Source organism: Phoxinus phoxinus (genome assembly GCF_949152265.1).
Source record: "Phoxinus phoxinus genome assembly, chromosome: 3".
Classification (NCBI taxonomy): Eukaryota; Metazoa; Chordata; class Actinopteri; order Cypriniformes; family Leuciscidae; genus Phoxinus; species Phoxinus phoxinus.
The window spans coordinates 28599057-28615571 of NC_136878.1; the positions used below are offsets into that span (position 1 = coordinate 28599057).

The 16515-nt window shown below is 37.4% G+C and overlaps 3 protein-coding genes across 5 annotated transcripts in view; 2 read left to right on the plus strand and 1 right to left on the minus strand.

The window, feature by feature from the left end:
- Nucleotides 1-1257, plus strand: part of iqgap2 (IQ motif containing GTPase activating protein 2) — a 62672-nt gene extending 61415 nt beyond the window's left edge. The window contains exon 38 of the mRNA XM_079607787.1: nt 53-1257. Within this exon, the coding sequence (XP_079463913.1) occupies nt 53-166 (114 nt within the window). The 3' untranslated portion in view covers nt 167-1257. The remainder of the gene's footprint in view (nt 1-52) is intronic.
- On the plus strand, nt 1122-4778 carry f2r (coagulation factor II (thrombin) receptor). The gene is made up of 2 exons (XM_079607788.1): nt 1122-1403; nt 3137-4778. The coding sequence occupies exons 1-2, from the start codon at nt 1331-1333 to the stop codon at nt 4300-4302; spliced, it is 1239 nt and encodes a 412-aa protein (XP_079463914.1). The 5' UTR covers nt 1122-1330; the 3' UTR covers nt 4303-4778.
- Nucleotides 4779-4855: 77 nt separating this feature from the next.
- Nucleotides 4856-16515, minus strand: part of ssbp2a (single stranded DNA binding protein 2a) — a 42571-nt gene continuing 30911 nt past the window's right edge. The window contains exons 6-19 of one of the 3 annotated variants that reach the window (XR_013796939.1): nt 10864-10935; nt 9498-9557; nt 9348-9408; nt 9026-9093; nt 8867-8934; nt 8692-8740; nt 8569-8604; nt 8406-8460; nt 7391-7458; nt 7233-7311; nt 7086-7114; nt 6871-6969; nt 6446-6789; nt 4856-4957 (exon numbers count right to left, since the gene is read on the minus strand). Coding sequence is in view for 2 of the 3 variants with exons in the window: in XM_079607790.1 (XP_079463916.1) it covers nt 6760-6789; nt 6871-6969; nt 7086-7114; nt 7233-7311; nt 7391-7458; nt 8406-8460; nt 8569-8604; nt 8692-8740; nt 8867-8934; nt 9026-9093; nt 9348-9408; nt 9498-9557; nt 10864-10935 (774 nt within the window). In the remaining variant the exon portion in view is untranslated. Of the gene's footprint in view, nt 4958-5990; nt 6790-6870; nt 6970-7085; nt 7115-7232; nt 7312-7390; nt 7459-8405; nt 8461-8568; nt 8605-8691; nt 8741-8866; nt 8935-9025; nt 9094-9347; nt 9409-9497; nt 9558-10863; nt 10936-16515 lie in introns of those variants that run through there. The other 2 variants (XM_079607790.1, XM_079607791.1) reach the window with 2 other exon arrangements.

Sequence of the window (16515 nt, forward strand, 5' to 3'; positions counted from 1 at the left end):
TTTATTACCAATACAGAAATGTTTTTCATGTCTTGTGTTTTTTATTTGTCAGGACCTGTTGCAGCTTCAGTATGAGGGAGTAGCGGTCATGAAAATGTTTGGCAAGGCCAAAGTCAACGTCAATCTACTGATCTTCCTTTTGAACAAAAAGTTCTACGGAAAATGAGATTCCCTTGGAGTTAATGCAGTGCAGATTTGTTTGGAAATATTAACTAGCTGTCAATGTTAGTTTACACTTTGCAAATTGTGCAAAAAGAATGGAACGTGCCTTTGGTTTTTAGATGTTTTTGTAAAAGAAATGTCTTTGAGCATTCAGGGTATTTGTGCAACCGTTTTTGCAGGTTTTCTGTTTTTAATTAACTATATAAAATGAGATCTCACCACTCTAAGAATGATATGATACATGGCAAGCTGTACATACATAGCATACTTTTGATTTTACTTGCATTGAAATTAAATGTAATCACCACAATCAAAGAAACAGATGTTCACAATATTGCGAGATAACTGGATTTTTTTTGTTTTTTAAAATTGTGTATGGATTATATTTTTAAATACAAATATAATTGAAATATATTTGATGTCAAATAATGTATTGGAAGCTACAATGTTTTAATATGTTAAAAATGTATAATGTGGGAATAAGACAAATGACTCAAAATGCACTACTACCGTGTGGCTGTTAAATAAGATAAACTGGAGGAGACTTCACAGGCCTGTCATTAACTAGTGCCTTTCATTTTTAAGTGCTCAACTGTACATCTTTTAAAATATGCCTATTAAAGAGCTTTCCTAAACTTTTTCAGTTAAAAGAAATGTGTACTGAGAAGGATTAATGTATTGGTTTTAATTAAATACATCTTAAATCAAAACCGTGTACGTTTATTTATTTATGTAGGGTAATCTGACTTAAGGGCTGTATTTTGAATCAAAAACCCGAGTGTAAATTCAATATTAATTGCACATTCAGATTTAAGTTGTTTTAAAACAAAAACAAAAATGTCATGTTTGTAATAGCACTAGCCTAGGTGAAACAAATAAATAATATAATATATTGTAAAAATAGCAACCCTTCGAAATATCAAATTAAGTTAAAATTTGTATCAAATTTGGTCTCCCCTGTTTTGAGCTGCACGAGTAGGCGTTGACCTGCACGCGCCAGACGGAGTGAATCCAGCATCCTCCCTCTAGTCTTTCCTGATGTCTTGAGAGCGTGCGCGATTATAGGCTCATTCGGGAAAAAGTATTTGATGTTAAGAGCGTAAATAAAATAAAATAAAAAGAGAGAAAAAAAACCAAGGCATTTTGAGCTGCCCTGTTTCTTTCCGTGATGTTGAGGGTTGTGGTGTTGTTGATGCTGGCTGTGGTGGAGGGATCTGCGGCTGCGCTGCCCAAGAATAATGGTAAGACATTACAACCTCTTTCTTTGCACTGGACAAACACGTACAGGGTTATCAACTTTAGTAACTTAAAGTTCTTTGGTAAGGGGAGCTATTACACACTAGGTTCTTTAGTTAATTTTGAAATTAACTATTTAAGGCAAGAATTGGTCGAAAGTTGAAATCCTGAGCAACTCCGTTTATGGTAATTCATTTTGTGTATTATTATTTAATAGGCTACCAAGTCATCGTTTAATTTCTTCTGGGGAAAAGTTTAAACCAGATTTGAAAAAAAATGAAGCCACGAGCATTGGGAGTGATATATATTCAAATATAAATAATAAACATTAATCTAAATGTTAAAATGAATCTAAATCAGGGGCAATAATAAATTATTAGTCAGCAATATGCGGTTTTTACTAGTAATAAAAAAAAACATTTTATTTTATTGAAACTAGTAAGTGGTAATGAACTACATTACTATTATTTAAATGCATTCAAGTAATCATGAAATCCCTTCTGTAAAAATAAATTACTAATTTAATTATCGATTAGTCGCGTCTGCGCGCTGCCAAAACATAATTACTGCGTATCCTCCATAGACTGTAAAAAAATAGGTATCCTCTCGTGTTTTGGGCGTGTGCTATTTAATGCCGTTGACAAGTTTTTTTTCTAAGCGCATGCTTATACATATCTGTAAATGTAAGAAAGACCAGCGTATTATTTTCTTTTGGCATATTCTGACAACAGGCGTCTTGTTAAATTGTCCTTCCGTTTTTGTGGTCGCTCTGTATATTTCTATGGCATTGCTGTCCAGGAGTAATTATAGCTTTTGAAGTAGATTTACTTAATGTAAAGTTAACGAAAGTTATCATGAGGATTGGAATGTTTAAATCAGAGGTCTTAACAAATGTCAGTAGACCGGGAAGATTTTAAAACGAGCCGTTCGTTCATAAATACGCAAGATTGCTGTGAAAATACAGACCGGAAAACAAAAGACAAAAGACGAGCGGAGCGGTGAAAAGGGGCGGGGCTAAATAAGGTCTATACCTCGTACACATTACATGTTGTGCTTTTTTGTTTCTTATCATTTTTAATTAATCGTTTTAACTTCTACTTTAAAATTGATTTTTAGAATGAATTTGAATCTTTTTTTGCTTATAATGTAGCTACTACAGGTAGGCTACATTTTTGTTTTAATAGACTTTATTTTACACATTGTGTGGAAGACAGCACTGGGCAGGATGTAGAATATTGTTAAAATATTACATTCAAATTATTTTTTATTCATTTGAAAAATATCATTTTTATTTTTCATGTATACTCTTTAGTTTAGATTTTCCAATCCATTTAATGTAAAAATAAATAACCTGTAGCTCAAACAGAAGAGCGTTGGCGCTTGCAACGCTAAGGTCATGGGTTCGATTCCCATCGATTCCTATGACCAGGCAGAGAGCTAAACCCAGCAACCTATTTATTTATTTAAAGGTATAGTGGAAGATTTTCTTTTTCCGGGTGGATCATCAAGACTATTGGTCCTCCTAGTTGTCAATCATTAAGGGAATTTAAAATTTATAAAAGATATAATTAAGGGACAATCAATGAAGAATACATCAAACTAAACTTTTTTTTAATGTATATCTTCCATGTGTAGGCCTAACAGTGTAACAGTGACAAACAACATTAACGAGAATCGTTATTTATGTGACAATGTTTTTTTGTGGTTGTTGCTAAACATTTGACACTTTTTTTTTCAGGAACGTTCATTCGGACATTTTCGGGTTATTTCCTCACCGTCACCGATGAGCCAATATTTGATTATCTGGACGTGCAGGACGAAGGCAGCGGCTCCAGTCCGGGCCAAGCATCCAAACCCAGAAAAGATCACCACCCTAAAAAGACCTATCACATCTCTCAAGAGGCCTCCAGCTTCCTCACAGGCCGCGTGGTGACCGGTGTCATCCCTACAATATATGTTATAGTGTTTATTATCAGCGCTCCTCTAAATCTGCTTGCGCTTGTCATGTTTGTGCGCAAAGTGAGACCAAAGAAACCGGCTGCGATTTATATGATGAATCTAGCCTGCGCTGACCTTCTGTTCGTCCTGGTCCTTCCGTTTAGAATAGCCTACAATTACAACGGAAATAACTGGATATACGGGGCTGGGATGTGTCGTTTCGTCACGGCTGCTTTCTACTGCAACATGTACTGCTCAGTGCTGCTGATTATGTGCATTAGTGTGGACCGCTTTATGGCTGTCGTCTACCCGATGGACTCGCTTACCTGGCGCAGTCCTCAAACCGCGTCCGTCGTGTGCGCCGCCATGTGGCTTTTGTCCATCGGCGGGGTGATGCCTTTGCTGATTTCCAATCAGACCATTCACTTACCTGACCTGGGCATAACCACGTGTCACGACGTCCTTGACATCCACCATCTCCGCGAGTATTACCTGTACTTCTTCCCCGTCATCTCTTCACTTTTCTTTTTCATTCCGCTCATTTTTAGCACTGTCTGCTATGTGCGCATCATCCATGCCTTGTGCGCAGCCAACGTGGAAAACCGTGCGAAAAAAACGCGGGCCGTTTTTATGGCGGTAACCGTTTTTGCCGTTTTCGTCATATGCTTCACACCAACAAACGTCATCCTGTTGGCGCATTACGTGCAGTTCGCTCGCAAGCAAAACGATTCGTCCTACGCCGCGTACCTGGTCTCCACGTGCATCGGGAGCGTCAGCTGCTGTCTGGACCCCCTCATCTACTACTTTGGGTCGTCTCAGTGCCAAAAACAGGTTCTAGCCTTTCTCAAGTGTCAGGTGGTCTCAGGCATGGAGAGGAGCGCACAGTTCACCAGCAGCACCAGGTCAAGCAAGGTTGAGACTTTTAAAAGCAGCGTGAGCAACCAGTACAGGAAGCTGATGGCATGAAAAGCACAGCTAAAAAAGAAAACAGGCTGGTCAGATGGCTGATTTTAGAGGGGTTTTGAGAACTTTGCCGCTGGCCAGAGTGAATTTGCCTCAAACCAGCTGCAGCAGGTTACCAAGGACTTTCAATCACATTTCATTTAACCAGGTCTAGCTCAGTAGAATGGTGGGGGTTGTTTGCACTATCATTCTTTGGAACTCTTTAATTATTCATGCATTCATTCATTATTTTTATAATTTTTTTGTATTCAAATGACTCTATTGGCACTTCAACCATTTCTGTGCTCTTGTAACGTCTTTGCTAATGTATAGATTCTTGCTTTATTTTTGTATTAATTTGTGACCATATCAAATAGCTAATGATTTTTATTTTTTTCAACTTTAGGCTACATATTAGATACTAATGCTTGTAAAGATTAAAATGGTTTGTTAACATATATTTCTGATTACATGCTAGCTACCAGCTGGCTGTTTATTTATGAAGTTGCCCGGTGTGTTCTTTTTGTCTTTGAGTAGGTAACTTACAATGTTACAATAAATATAGGCCTACACTGTTAGGTTTGGGGTCCGAAAATTAATAGGCCTACTTTATTCAGCAAGGATACAATAAATTGATCAAAAGAGACAGTAAAGATAATGTTACAAAAGATTTAGATTTCTTTTCAACCGAGTCAGTCTGTTAAGGGGCAAGACAGAACTTGATATTTAAAAGTCAATCATTTTGTGACAGGTGAATGTAAAAAATGTCTCAATTTTGACAAAAATGTCAGATAGAACCTTATAATTCCAAGGGGACGATTTCGAACATCTATTTGGAATGTTAGAACTAAAAACAGAGTATTTGAAATAAAGAAATAATTACTACCTTATGATCAATCTGTTTTCAGATCCACATAATTTGAATACCATACATCGATGCCTGTCCAAAAATAACGTGCACAGCACGGTTTTATTACACACACTAAGGATGTTTTGAGTGCGTCATCGCTTTCCAAGAAGAGTGTGAACATGTGAAAATGGCGGCCTGAGCGTCTTCCGCATTCTGTCAGTCAGGGACGACGTAATACATAATTGAATCTCCTAAGCATAAATTCGGGAATCACCGTTTCCACAAAAATATTAAGCAGCAGAACTGTTTTCAGCATTGATAATAATAATAGATTCTTGAGCAGCAAATCAGCATATTATGATTTCTGAAGGACAATTAAGATGCTGAAAATATAACTTTGCCATCACAGGAATAAATTAAACTTTAAAATACATTAAAACAGAAAACAGTCATTTTAAAATGTAATATTTCATGTTTGATGAAATAAGTGCAGTTGTTGTTGAGGATGACAGACTTCAAAAACTTTTAAAAAATCTTACCTCAAACTTTTCAACGTAGGCTATGCAAATTATGTAAATAAAGGCATAACAAATATGTTTGCCCTGCTAAAATTACCAATTAGTTTTGTGCTTTGAACTGGTTGTAGGGTTGTCTCCAAACTATTAACCAATCCTGCTCGCTCTTTTTTTTTACCCAGCAAGAGCACATCAGTTGACAAGTTAACCAGTGAGAAAGAATGTAGTTTTAGATCAACACCAGTATAAACTAGCAGGGTGAGACCAATATAAATATTCATGGTACCCTGTGCATTTTTTTTCTCTCTTTTTTTTCTTAGAAAGGTCACACACACAAACACTACAAATGGTGAAAATGATTTTTATATCAGCATATCCAAATTCTTCACAGATAGCTGTATTTACAAGAACAAATCCAACATGAAAAGAACTGAGGTGAGTCCTAAAAATGTAAGTTCAGGATATACGTTAGTCTTTTTCCACAGCCTAACGGAAATTAAGCAAAACTGATTTGCCCAAATGTGTTTGTTACAAGGTGATTTTGCCAGTAGTGGTTGTCCGGTCAAATTCATTGAACTGAAGCTACCTTGTTTAAACTTGTGAAAACAACATATTGAATGAAAGCCTTGAAAAATCTTGAGGAAAACCACCACATATTTAGTTTAGCTTAACTAAAAAAACAAAAAACATGTGCTGTTCAAACATAACAGTGTGTAACTGTAAATTATGAGGGCTTCCTTGGTATCAGCTATACTGCATAGAACAGAAAACAAAAATGTATATAAAAAAAAAGAAAACGTACACAGAAAATGGAAAGATTCAAGAATAATAAACAAAAAAGATTGATGTCCAGTCCAGCCCTGTGTGAATCCAAACAAGATACAGACATTAACCATGTGATGACAGAAAATGTTGAAAAAAGCTTGTTCTAGGTGTCTTCTGCTTCCTTTCATGGCTTGCTTGGGTTTGTTTAGATTTGAAGTAGGATGCCATCACTGTAATGCACGATAGTTCACCAAAGACAAAAAGTAGAAAACCAAAGAGCCGGTGGAGAGAAGATTCTGTTTAGTCAATTAACATGGTAAAAACTCGTAATTTCACTCCTGTGCTGTCCTCTCACACACTCATTGTCATGTTTGGAGAATACTGCAAGAAGACAAGAAGGTATTTTAAATGACAGCTGCTGTACTTAAATGATCCTATGGACAAATAGTTCTGCATACATACACTTTCACTTTGAAATGGGTTGAGGAAGTTGCCACTCATTTCTCCATCATCTCTTGGTGTGCCAGGCTGATTATTCATGCTGAGGTTTCCTGGTGAGCTCTGATGAATGTGAAAAAAAGAAGAAGTTTGAGGACAGCAACCCCATTGAAATTTCAGAGAAATGTACATCAGAGTTTAAATATCTTTCAAAACAGTACAGAAATGTACTCCCATACCTTTGGGAGGCTTTCAATGTCACCAGATCCTGTTGAATGGGGGGAAAAGGAAAAGACTAAAGTATTGAATGAAAGGCGAGAATGTGCAAATGGATGGAAAATATGTTTATGTTTGGCATTGTGCTGTGTCAGTTAAATCTGTCACACCTAATGAACCATTTATATGATGAGGCTCCATGCCTGCCATGCTGCCTATTGGGCCGTCGGCACCTGAACCTAAAGGAAACTGAAAGGAAAAATGTCATAAGGAAATCAAAATATACTTGTTATGTTCTTATAAAAACAAACAAAAAAAAAACACTCACATTTGGTCTGTTTCCATTTGGAGGGACTGAGCTGATCATGGTGTACATGTCACTCGAATTGTTTGACTCTAAAATTAATAGTGTACATCACACATTAGTTTTTTCATTATTAGCTAAACATAAAAGAACCGACTTGGTATGGGTAAACAATACAGTGTTTCCTGCTGTCTAGCATCTACATAGGCTGCTGCTAGCCTTTATGCTAATGCTAACTGAAATAGAACCATGTTGACTGATGTGAAACACTGCATAACATCATAGCAGCAACTCACAAGAATATGCTAATCCCCCACAGCTGATGCTAATGCTGTTAGCAAATGTTGCTAAAGGCTGGAATACATGACGGGACTTTTAAAATCTAAACAGTCATATCCTAAAATCTGTTCTGTATTGTATTGTTTAGGATACAAGCCTGAACAGATTTTTAATCACTATGTATAAAAAAACACTTGCCGACTTTGTAAATAGTTACAGAGAAAAACTGGGCATCATACACTAAATGAATGAGGATCGCACACTACCAAACTTTCAAGTCATTCAAAAATAAACTCCCGCAGAAATGTGGCTTATTACTAGGAGACGCACGACAAATGAAAACAATATGTTCTAAAATCAACTCAAAATATCAAACACGCTTGATATCCTGCAGGTCATTTACACGACAACGGCTTTATGAAAACGCAAACTTTGAAAACAGGATTCAAAGGGCACGTTTTTGAAAACGATATACCGCTATCGTCTCAATGTAAAATACAAAAACGGAAATTTGTGAAAACTGTGATGTCATGCGCATGAATATTACTTGTTCAGTCTATATGAAGCGTAGTGTTTATGAAGCATATGAAGCGTAGTGTAGCGTTTTTAATCATTTTCACGGATCCGTGTGTAAGGGGATCGTTTTGACAACATTGTTGTCTGTACGCGAAAAACGCGAAGGAAAAATGTTTCTGTTTTAAGTACGGTACATTGTTGTCGTGTAAATGTACCCTTTGTCCTGAGATAAAAAAGAAATTACCTGCAGGACTGGGCATGATGGGTGTCCCGGGAGGTCCGCCTCCTGCTGGGGGACCCTGCAAACACACTGATTCTGCTTATTCACATGACCAGAGTGTGTTACCCAAAGTGTACCTGACAAGGTACTGTACCAGAGAAACCTTAGACAACATTACATTACCTACCGAATAACTGCCTGGAGATGCAGATGAATAAGGGATCTGCAGGGAGAAAGAAAATGTACTGGTATTTATATAGTTTAGGATGCAAGACTTCTGATCAATTATCATGCCATGTTGAGAACTAACCGAATTGTTATTTGGAGGATTGGGCCATGGTCTTCCTCCTGCAGGGCCCCTTTACACAACAGCATACAAATATATCGTTTTAAACAATTTATACAGTACGACAATAGGGATTCTGACTTAATGATTGCTGAAGTATTTAGGGAATGATGATGGACTGTGATCTGAATACACTTACATGTTAATCCCAGGCATTCCGGGTCCCAATATGGCATTTAGGGGAGGTCTCATCCCACCACCATAGTTCTGGAACATCAATTATGCCCAATAATGCATTACAATACACTCAAGTGAACATGCTTACACACCTTTACCTAATTTTCCATGGATAACTCACCTGTGGTCCAATAGGAACCATTCCTCGAGGGGTCATCCGTTGCATAGGCCCACTCATGTTGGGATGGCCTTGCAAATGGGTAAATTAAGCAAAGAGGTTGCTTCATACTGTATATCCCATAGTTTTATGTATTATTATCGCTGTTTAGGGAATCAAACTTTTTTCACAATTTCTATAATTATAGTAAGAAATCTGGCAATTGTTTAATGGATTTAGACAGCTGCGCACACATTCAAATTAGTTTTTATTTTTATAAAAAAACACAAAAGGGCAGAAGTAGAAGTGTTGACTTGATCATAAGAGTTGTCAGTATTTTAAATACCTGGGTGTCTGGTAGGATCCATCCCACTGGGAAGGAGAGGCTGGTTCCCAGGTCCCAAAGCCTGTTCAAAACCATTCAGATATAAGTATCAGTCTTAATGCGAGGAATGAAAACCTAGTTCCCGAAAGCAGGGTATATGAATGAAAATACCTGATTGGGCATTCTGAGAGAGCCTCTGGGCCCACCTGGGTATCGAGGAGACATAAACTGCTGAGGAAACACAAGGACAGAAAACAATTGATCAATTACATTTTCAAGAATTGAGCACAAATCCTTCATGGTTCACCACCCAGCAGGCAAACCAGAGCAACTGGCACTATACATCACACCACCAGATGGCAACACTGCGTTTCTATTTTAAATCTGCTATTTAGTCTTACATATGTTGCTGATGTCAAATCTCTCTGGGTTAAACTTTATCATCAACATATATGGCTTCAATTTATCCCTCAATGCAAAACAGCAAACGCATGTTTACAATAATGAAAGTCTATTGATTGATTGATTGTACAGCATCTCTTTCCAAGTAATCATGATTCAAAAACAAGCCTATTTGCTTTTTAAATGCATATTCTTAGTCTTAGAATGATTCATCGATCCTCATTATTCTATTTAGGCATTATTTTACCAAACTCACATTCAGGTTTGGCTCCATTCTGGAAAATAACACATACTTTTTATCACCAAATACCAATAAACATCCTGTTTTACTCGTACATCAAACAATGGATGTCAAATGGCTTGCAAACAGCATTTCACATTGACTTCAAAAACGAAAAGGCAAGTATAGTAAACCGTGCTATGTTTGTGATGTCCAAAGCAGAGATCTCAGAGGGTCGGTTAAGATAAAACCAGATCAAACTGAGAGAGTTTGAGAGGAGAACTGAAAAAAGGATTGTTAGAGCTGACGGCTGGATTCTTCTGGATTCTGAGCTTAAGACTATCAACGAGCGAATGTCAATACACATCAGGCAGGACAGCAGCTCTCAGACTGCCGGCCGACAGTTAATCGATGTACGTTCTGGTGCATTTTAAACTGACGTACACACAGCCCAGTGTTTATGCACTCCTTCAAAAATACCACAGCATAACAGATAATTAAACAAATAATTGAAAAGACACACATTTCTCTTTCCAATTAAAAAAATCTAAGTACGGAAATGTTTGCATAATCTGCTGTTATAGACATCCACATATAGTTTTCTTGGCCTGAATAAATATTTAATTGCCCATTCAGTATAATCTCTCCTGACTCCGCACTGTCTCCCCGGCTCAACTGTCAATCACAGATGAAGAAAATAATACATTTGTATGCAGTATTCCACAAAAAAACCTATTTTCTTTTACATGCTGCTCGTTTGTTGTGGTATAATCCGGTTTCAGACTTTTAATATAACTGTCTTCCAATGGCCTTTATCAATAAGATATTTCAAAATAATGAAAAAGACAAACAAACTCATGTTTATCTCAAATCAGCAGTGTCTCATTGCAATACTTATAATATGTGTGTGTGTACCTGGAAAAATCCCGGGGGCAAAGGCATACTGTCCCCAGGAGGACTTCCAATCACCGGACTCTGTGTTGCACTCTATAGGACACACACACAAACACACAACTCAGTTTAAATACCCACACATAAAGGACACAGGAAGATCGAGGAAGAGGAGTAGGATTTCACGTTTAACATTCCACTTTGAGAATAACAGGCTCTATAAATAACCTGAAAATTCATGTATTTTTTGAAGAGCCAGTGCAATAAACAAGCAGCAAAAAAAAAAAAAAATCAGAATTGGTGCTGTATAATAATTACAGCTCTTTTCTTATAAGACAAGTTATTGTACACGTTACACGTCAAAATCAGATACAAAAGTCACAACACAATAAGCAGGCACATTGTGACCACATTTAGCATTATGAGCATAAAGTAAAAAAAAAAAAATAGCCCACAATTTTTTTTTTATTCTGTCATGATTTGCTCACCCTCTTGTATGACTTTTTCTATTTTTATTTTATTTTGATGAATGTTGGTAACAATGTTTTCCCATTTACGTCAATTGTATTTATAATTTTTTTTCACATACAGTTACCAACATTCTTTAAAACATCTTTTGTCATACAGGTTTGGAATGACATGAGGGTGAGCAAATCATGATAGATTTTTTCTTTTAATTAATTTTTGGGTGAACTATCCCTATTAGCCTGTAGTTTTAAAACCTCACATCTGATATCACGTGCTCCAGCACTGACTGCACACTCACGCACACACACACCTAAGAGTTGAACAATGGGAGGAAATATGAAACAGTGGGAAGACATAGACACTGAGAAGTTGCACCTCCTGGCAAACACATTTTGTCCACTGAATAATTAAAAGCACTAGTGTTGGTGTACTACAGTTTCACTGGCAGTTTAGGCTTTCTACTCACTGGAAATGGAACAGAAACGACTGCTTTTCCCTGTTTGCCACTAAATACAATGATGGCAGTTACCTCAACATACCATACCATGAACTCTGGTGGTAAATGATGGGAGTCTGGATGCCCTCCAATCATACCTCTACTCTACTGTGTGCCCAGCAGTTTACAGTAGGATGAACATGACTGGGTCTTACTGTATTCATCCCAAAAATCAAAAGAAAAGAAATTAGGGAAGATTATGATTCTGCACATTTTCATTTTAATGTGATTTTTTATATATATTATTCACTGAAAAGTATCTTTATACGCTGGTAGTATATTAAAAAGTGGGGGGAAAAAAAGAGTATTTTAAGCCATGCTTTATGCTAATACAAAATAATACAAAACATAATGTTATTGTAATACAATAAAAAATGCAGTTTACAGTTATGAATATCTTATGAGAATCATCGAGAACAATTTAGAATGACAAGGGAAAAAAGTAAAGAATCCAGACAAAGTAATGAGAATTTTGGTGTAAAAAGGGCTTAATTGTTGTGAAAATATCATAATATGAACCTAGCCTTCATTTAAAAATAGGATTAATGTAAAATATAGTTTCTTATGTTTGTCATTTAATTTTGAGGTGAAATATGGTTTTCTTGATATTCACACAGTCACATTTTGGGGACAGTCCACAGTCATCTCCTCCATGGCTCCACCCATGGCTTTTCATCCACCTCCTGAACCTCCAACCCTTATTCTTTCTTTGTGGATTATCTGAGTTTGTTTAATTAAATAAACACTTCTTGTTATTTAAGATCTTTTTTGCATCTGATGATGCTATCATCATCCTCTGGACTAAACTGTGACAACTAGTATATACAAGTACAATGAAATTTCTTTGTTTATATTCTCACTTCTTACTTAGTAAAGAAACAGCTGTACTATACACATGGCCGACATGTTCCAGATTCTTAAGGTTTAAGCCTGCAGTACATTTCCATATTTATTAGATTTGCTCCTTCTGTCTGCAATAAGGAGGCTGCGCGCGCACGCGTGTGTGTGTGTGTGTGTGTCTGTCAGAGAGATTCCTCCAGTGGCTGGCTGGGTAGAGAGACTCATTTCTCTACTCATTAGAGAAACGTGGGTAGAATGGCAAGTCCCCTTGTCTAGACTTTCTCATCAGCTGCATCAGGACAACATCCCTAGTCCTCACACTCAGAGAGAGAAATAAATCTACCCAGCTCAAATTAGAGAAACAAAAAACATTTGATCCAGGTTATAGGAACTCGTATAGAGGATGAAAGGGGTAAAGCAAAACTGGAATTCAACAATGAAACAAACCAAAGAGTGCCGTACATGTAACTAACTAACTAACTAACTAACTAACTAACTAACTAACTAACTAACTAACTAACCAAACAATCCAAAGTTAACTTGAGAGAGATTGAGATATTGAAATATATCAAAATACAAAAACATCAAATTCGCAAACTGAAATTATAAAGCAAATAAAGCAACATTTATAAATAAGGAAATTAAATTTAATCAAATAACAATGCCTATTAGCTATACTGTCTGTCCTCTTTTGCTCTCATTCTCACATCTGCTCTTTTAAGCATGTGACTTGTTACATAAGCTCCACTGAGAGACAACAGAGATACATTATAGTGACAGTTGAACCTGAGCCATGTGTATGGGAAGAGTAAGCCAGCTGAGAATACAGACAGACCAATATAACAACAGGAAATATATCAATGATACCGACAGGAAGAAAGTCTCTAGTCCTCTATTAATCTCTCTCTCGCCCCCTTCATCCATTCATCCCCTGTCATGCCGACACTTCCTGTTGAAACCCAAAATTGGATGTGGATTTATAGAAGATAATAAATGTATAAGTTCCATCATGTCCTTAATAGAATTCGAGACGTTTCCTATTTTTTTCCATTTTACTGACTGTGTCTGTTGTGATTAGTGGTGAGTTTTTTCAGTGACTCCATTTACATTGCTGAGCCAGTATAGTTTACAACAAGTGAGTGTCCTTATAAGCAACTCATTGATTCATTTATTCAACCGATTCAATCTAGAACCCTCATTCATTCAGTAACTAAACAGGTGCCGCATCCAAAAATCGCATACTTCCCTACTATAGTGAAAAAAGAAGTCTGAATTCACAGTAGTGTACCCGGATGACCTACTACTTCTTGAAAGATTCTGAAGTGTGCATACGATGGACACTACTATCCCATGAGGCCATGGAAGAGGATTTGTGAATGGCAGTGAAGCACCGCAACTGATGCTGGTAGGTCACGTGATAATGACATGACGTATGTAGCACGTCCTGATCACATTTATACTAGAATGTACAGAGCGTGCTTTTTTTAACGGTTGTTAAAGCTAGGGTCGGTAATGTTGGAGAGCTAGCCAGATTTGAAAGTGGCACCTCTTCTAAGCTCCGCCCCCTCCTGTCAGTGCTCCGTCCAAAGCCACGCCCCCCCACAAACATGAACGCGCATCCACATTTGGAGTCAGCTGCATGTACCTACCAGTGATGCGCGGGTTGATCCAAAATGAGCGGGTGCCTGCGGTTACCCGCGGTTACGAGTCATCCAAAAATATTTTTAATGATATTTGGGTCGCGGTCGGTCGGGTCGTTTACCTTTGTAATTTATATAGTACTAGACACAATGTTCTATGAAATACATAGGTCTACACTTTATTGGCTGAATGCGCGAGGATGACGCACGAGCAGTCTGCAGATGAAAGTGGGAAATCCTTATTTACCTTTTGAATGTTGAGCGCGTTATTAACTTTTGAATAAAAGCTGACGCGGGACAAAATGCCCGATTTCCCAACGCGTTGAACTGAGCAATGCCATTGTGCCATTTTAATAGGCTACTTTTAAACGCATTGAACATCATAGAACGTCAGTGGAGAAAGGCATATAGTTCATCATAATATCGTAATAAACATAATATACAATTCGCCTGCTATATTGCTAAAAGTGCCCGTATAATAAAAATATACCAGGATAACCTGGCTTCTCGAGACTCCCCTGCTTGCAGTTAATAATATGCTAAAGCCCACCCGCATGCTGACGTGATTTGTTACAAGGTAGTTTTTGACGCAAGAAACACCAGGGATTTCAAACCACATTTTTGAGAGTGTCTTTGGTTCACTGCAGTTTTAAGGAAAGAATACTCAGCAATAGTGTTGTCCTGAGAATTTGCACATGGTTTGTCTTAAAAGTATATTAAAAACACAACATAGACATAAAACAACATTAAAAACTTGATTTTCACCTTAAATAATGACTTACTCAAAATAAAGACCCACTCAAGAGAGCATGTTATTTATGACGCAGCCACCGATTGTCTTTATGAGTGAGCCATTGAATCTTTCACTCAACCGATTCATTCATCAACTCCGATTCATTCAGGAATGCTACTACTGTTCCTTGGAGGCTCAACGTTTGATTCTGCTGTGGCTTTGTTAGGAACTATTTTAGATGCTGGAGCAAAAACCAAACAAAGTATCTGGAAACCTTGTATCTTACGTCTAGCATGTGATATGTGTTCTAAAAACGTGGAGCTCAAGTTAAAATAAGTTTAGCATTTTAACGTCACCATGAAATCATAATCTTTAATCAAAGTCCTCCTCGCTCTTGCAACAACATCTCTTCTCTGATGACACGTTTACGGCGCGAGGGCAGGACAACCTGTTACTCACATGAGATCAGAGGGATAGCAAACCACAATGAACCAAAACAGAATCATGCCCCACTCAATATTTTTTCCTGTTCAAGAAGCCGTTTCACTCTGGTATACGTCACAATAGGGAGGAAAAGATGAACCCAACTTCCGTATCATGATGACTTTAAAAACGCGGTTTCAGGTTCCACTGCCCTGCGTTTTGCATTTTTAAAAACGACCCCTTAAGGCACAACATTAGAATGGTTACTTAGAACACTTGTGTATTAAGGATGGAGCCAGAAGCCTCCTGGGTAATGATGCAGTCCTATACCCACCAGACAACCTTTCCCATAATATCTGCAGTCTAATCTAATGCAGTGATGAGGTCATCCTCACCACATCTCCTCTCCTGCTGTCTCTCTCTCTGCTGGAAACATTCTCTGCTTTACAGATGGCAGACTTTAACCAACCGGTGTGTTTACTTCTGTGTGTGTGTGTGTGTGTGTGTGTGTGAGGGGGTTACTTCAGGACAACAGTGTTTTCAGTTAACCCGCAATGAACACCCTGCCCAGCTGCTTACTCACTCCATCCTGAGTCCACCTCTCTGCCTCTGGAACACGGCCAACCAGACATTACAGGAACCTCTGCGAATGTGTGTGTGCATACCAATTCTGTTGTGTGTAAAAGTAGCCTGGCTCATATTATGCATTAGAACATACTGAGATTAAACACACAATAATGATAAAAGGATTCACCCCATCATGCCAATCACACTTACACACTGGCCCAAACAACACAGTGACACATATGGAGAACATGTCAAAGTTTTTTGCTCGTTTTTGTTTTTATAAGAAAATAGCCTGTTAATTGTCAATGTCCTGTTAGCAGGGCACTTGGCACACTTATTTTTTTTAGACTAGGAACATGTATTATTTCTCAGCATATCTTGATAATGCAAGATGATATGATATTATGTAATCTTGAATAATACTGTTTAAATAAATATTAAATTCTTATATTATTTTATTGAGTACTTCATGCAATAATGTCACAATATTATTCAAAATATAACCTTAT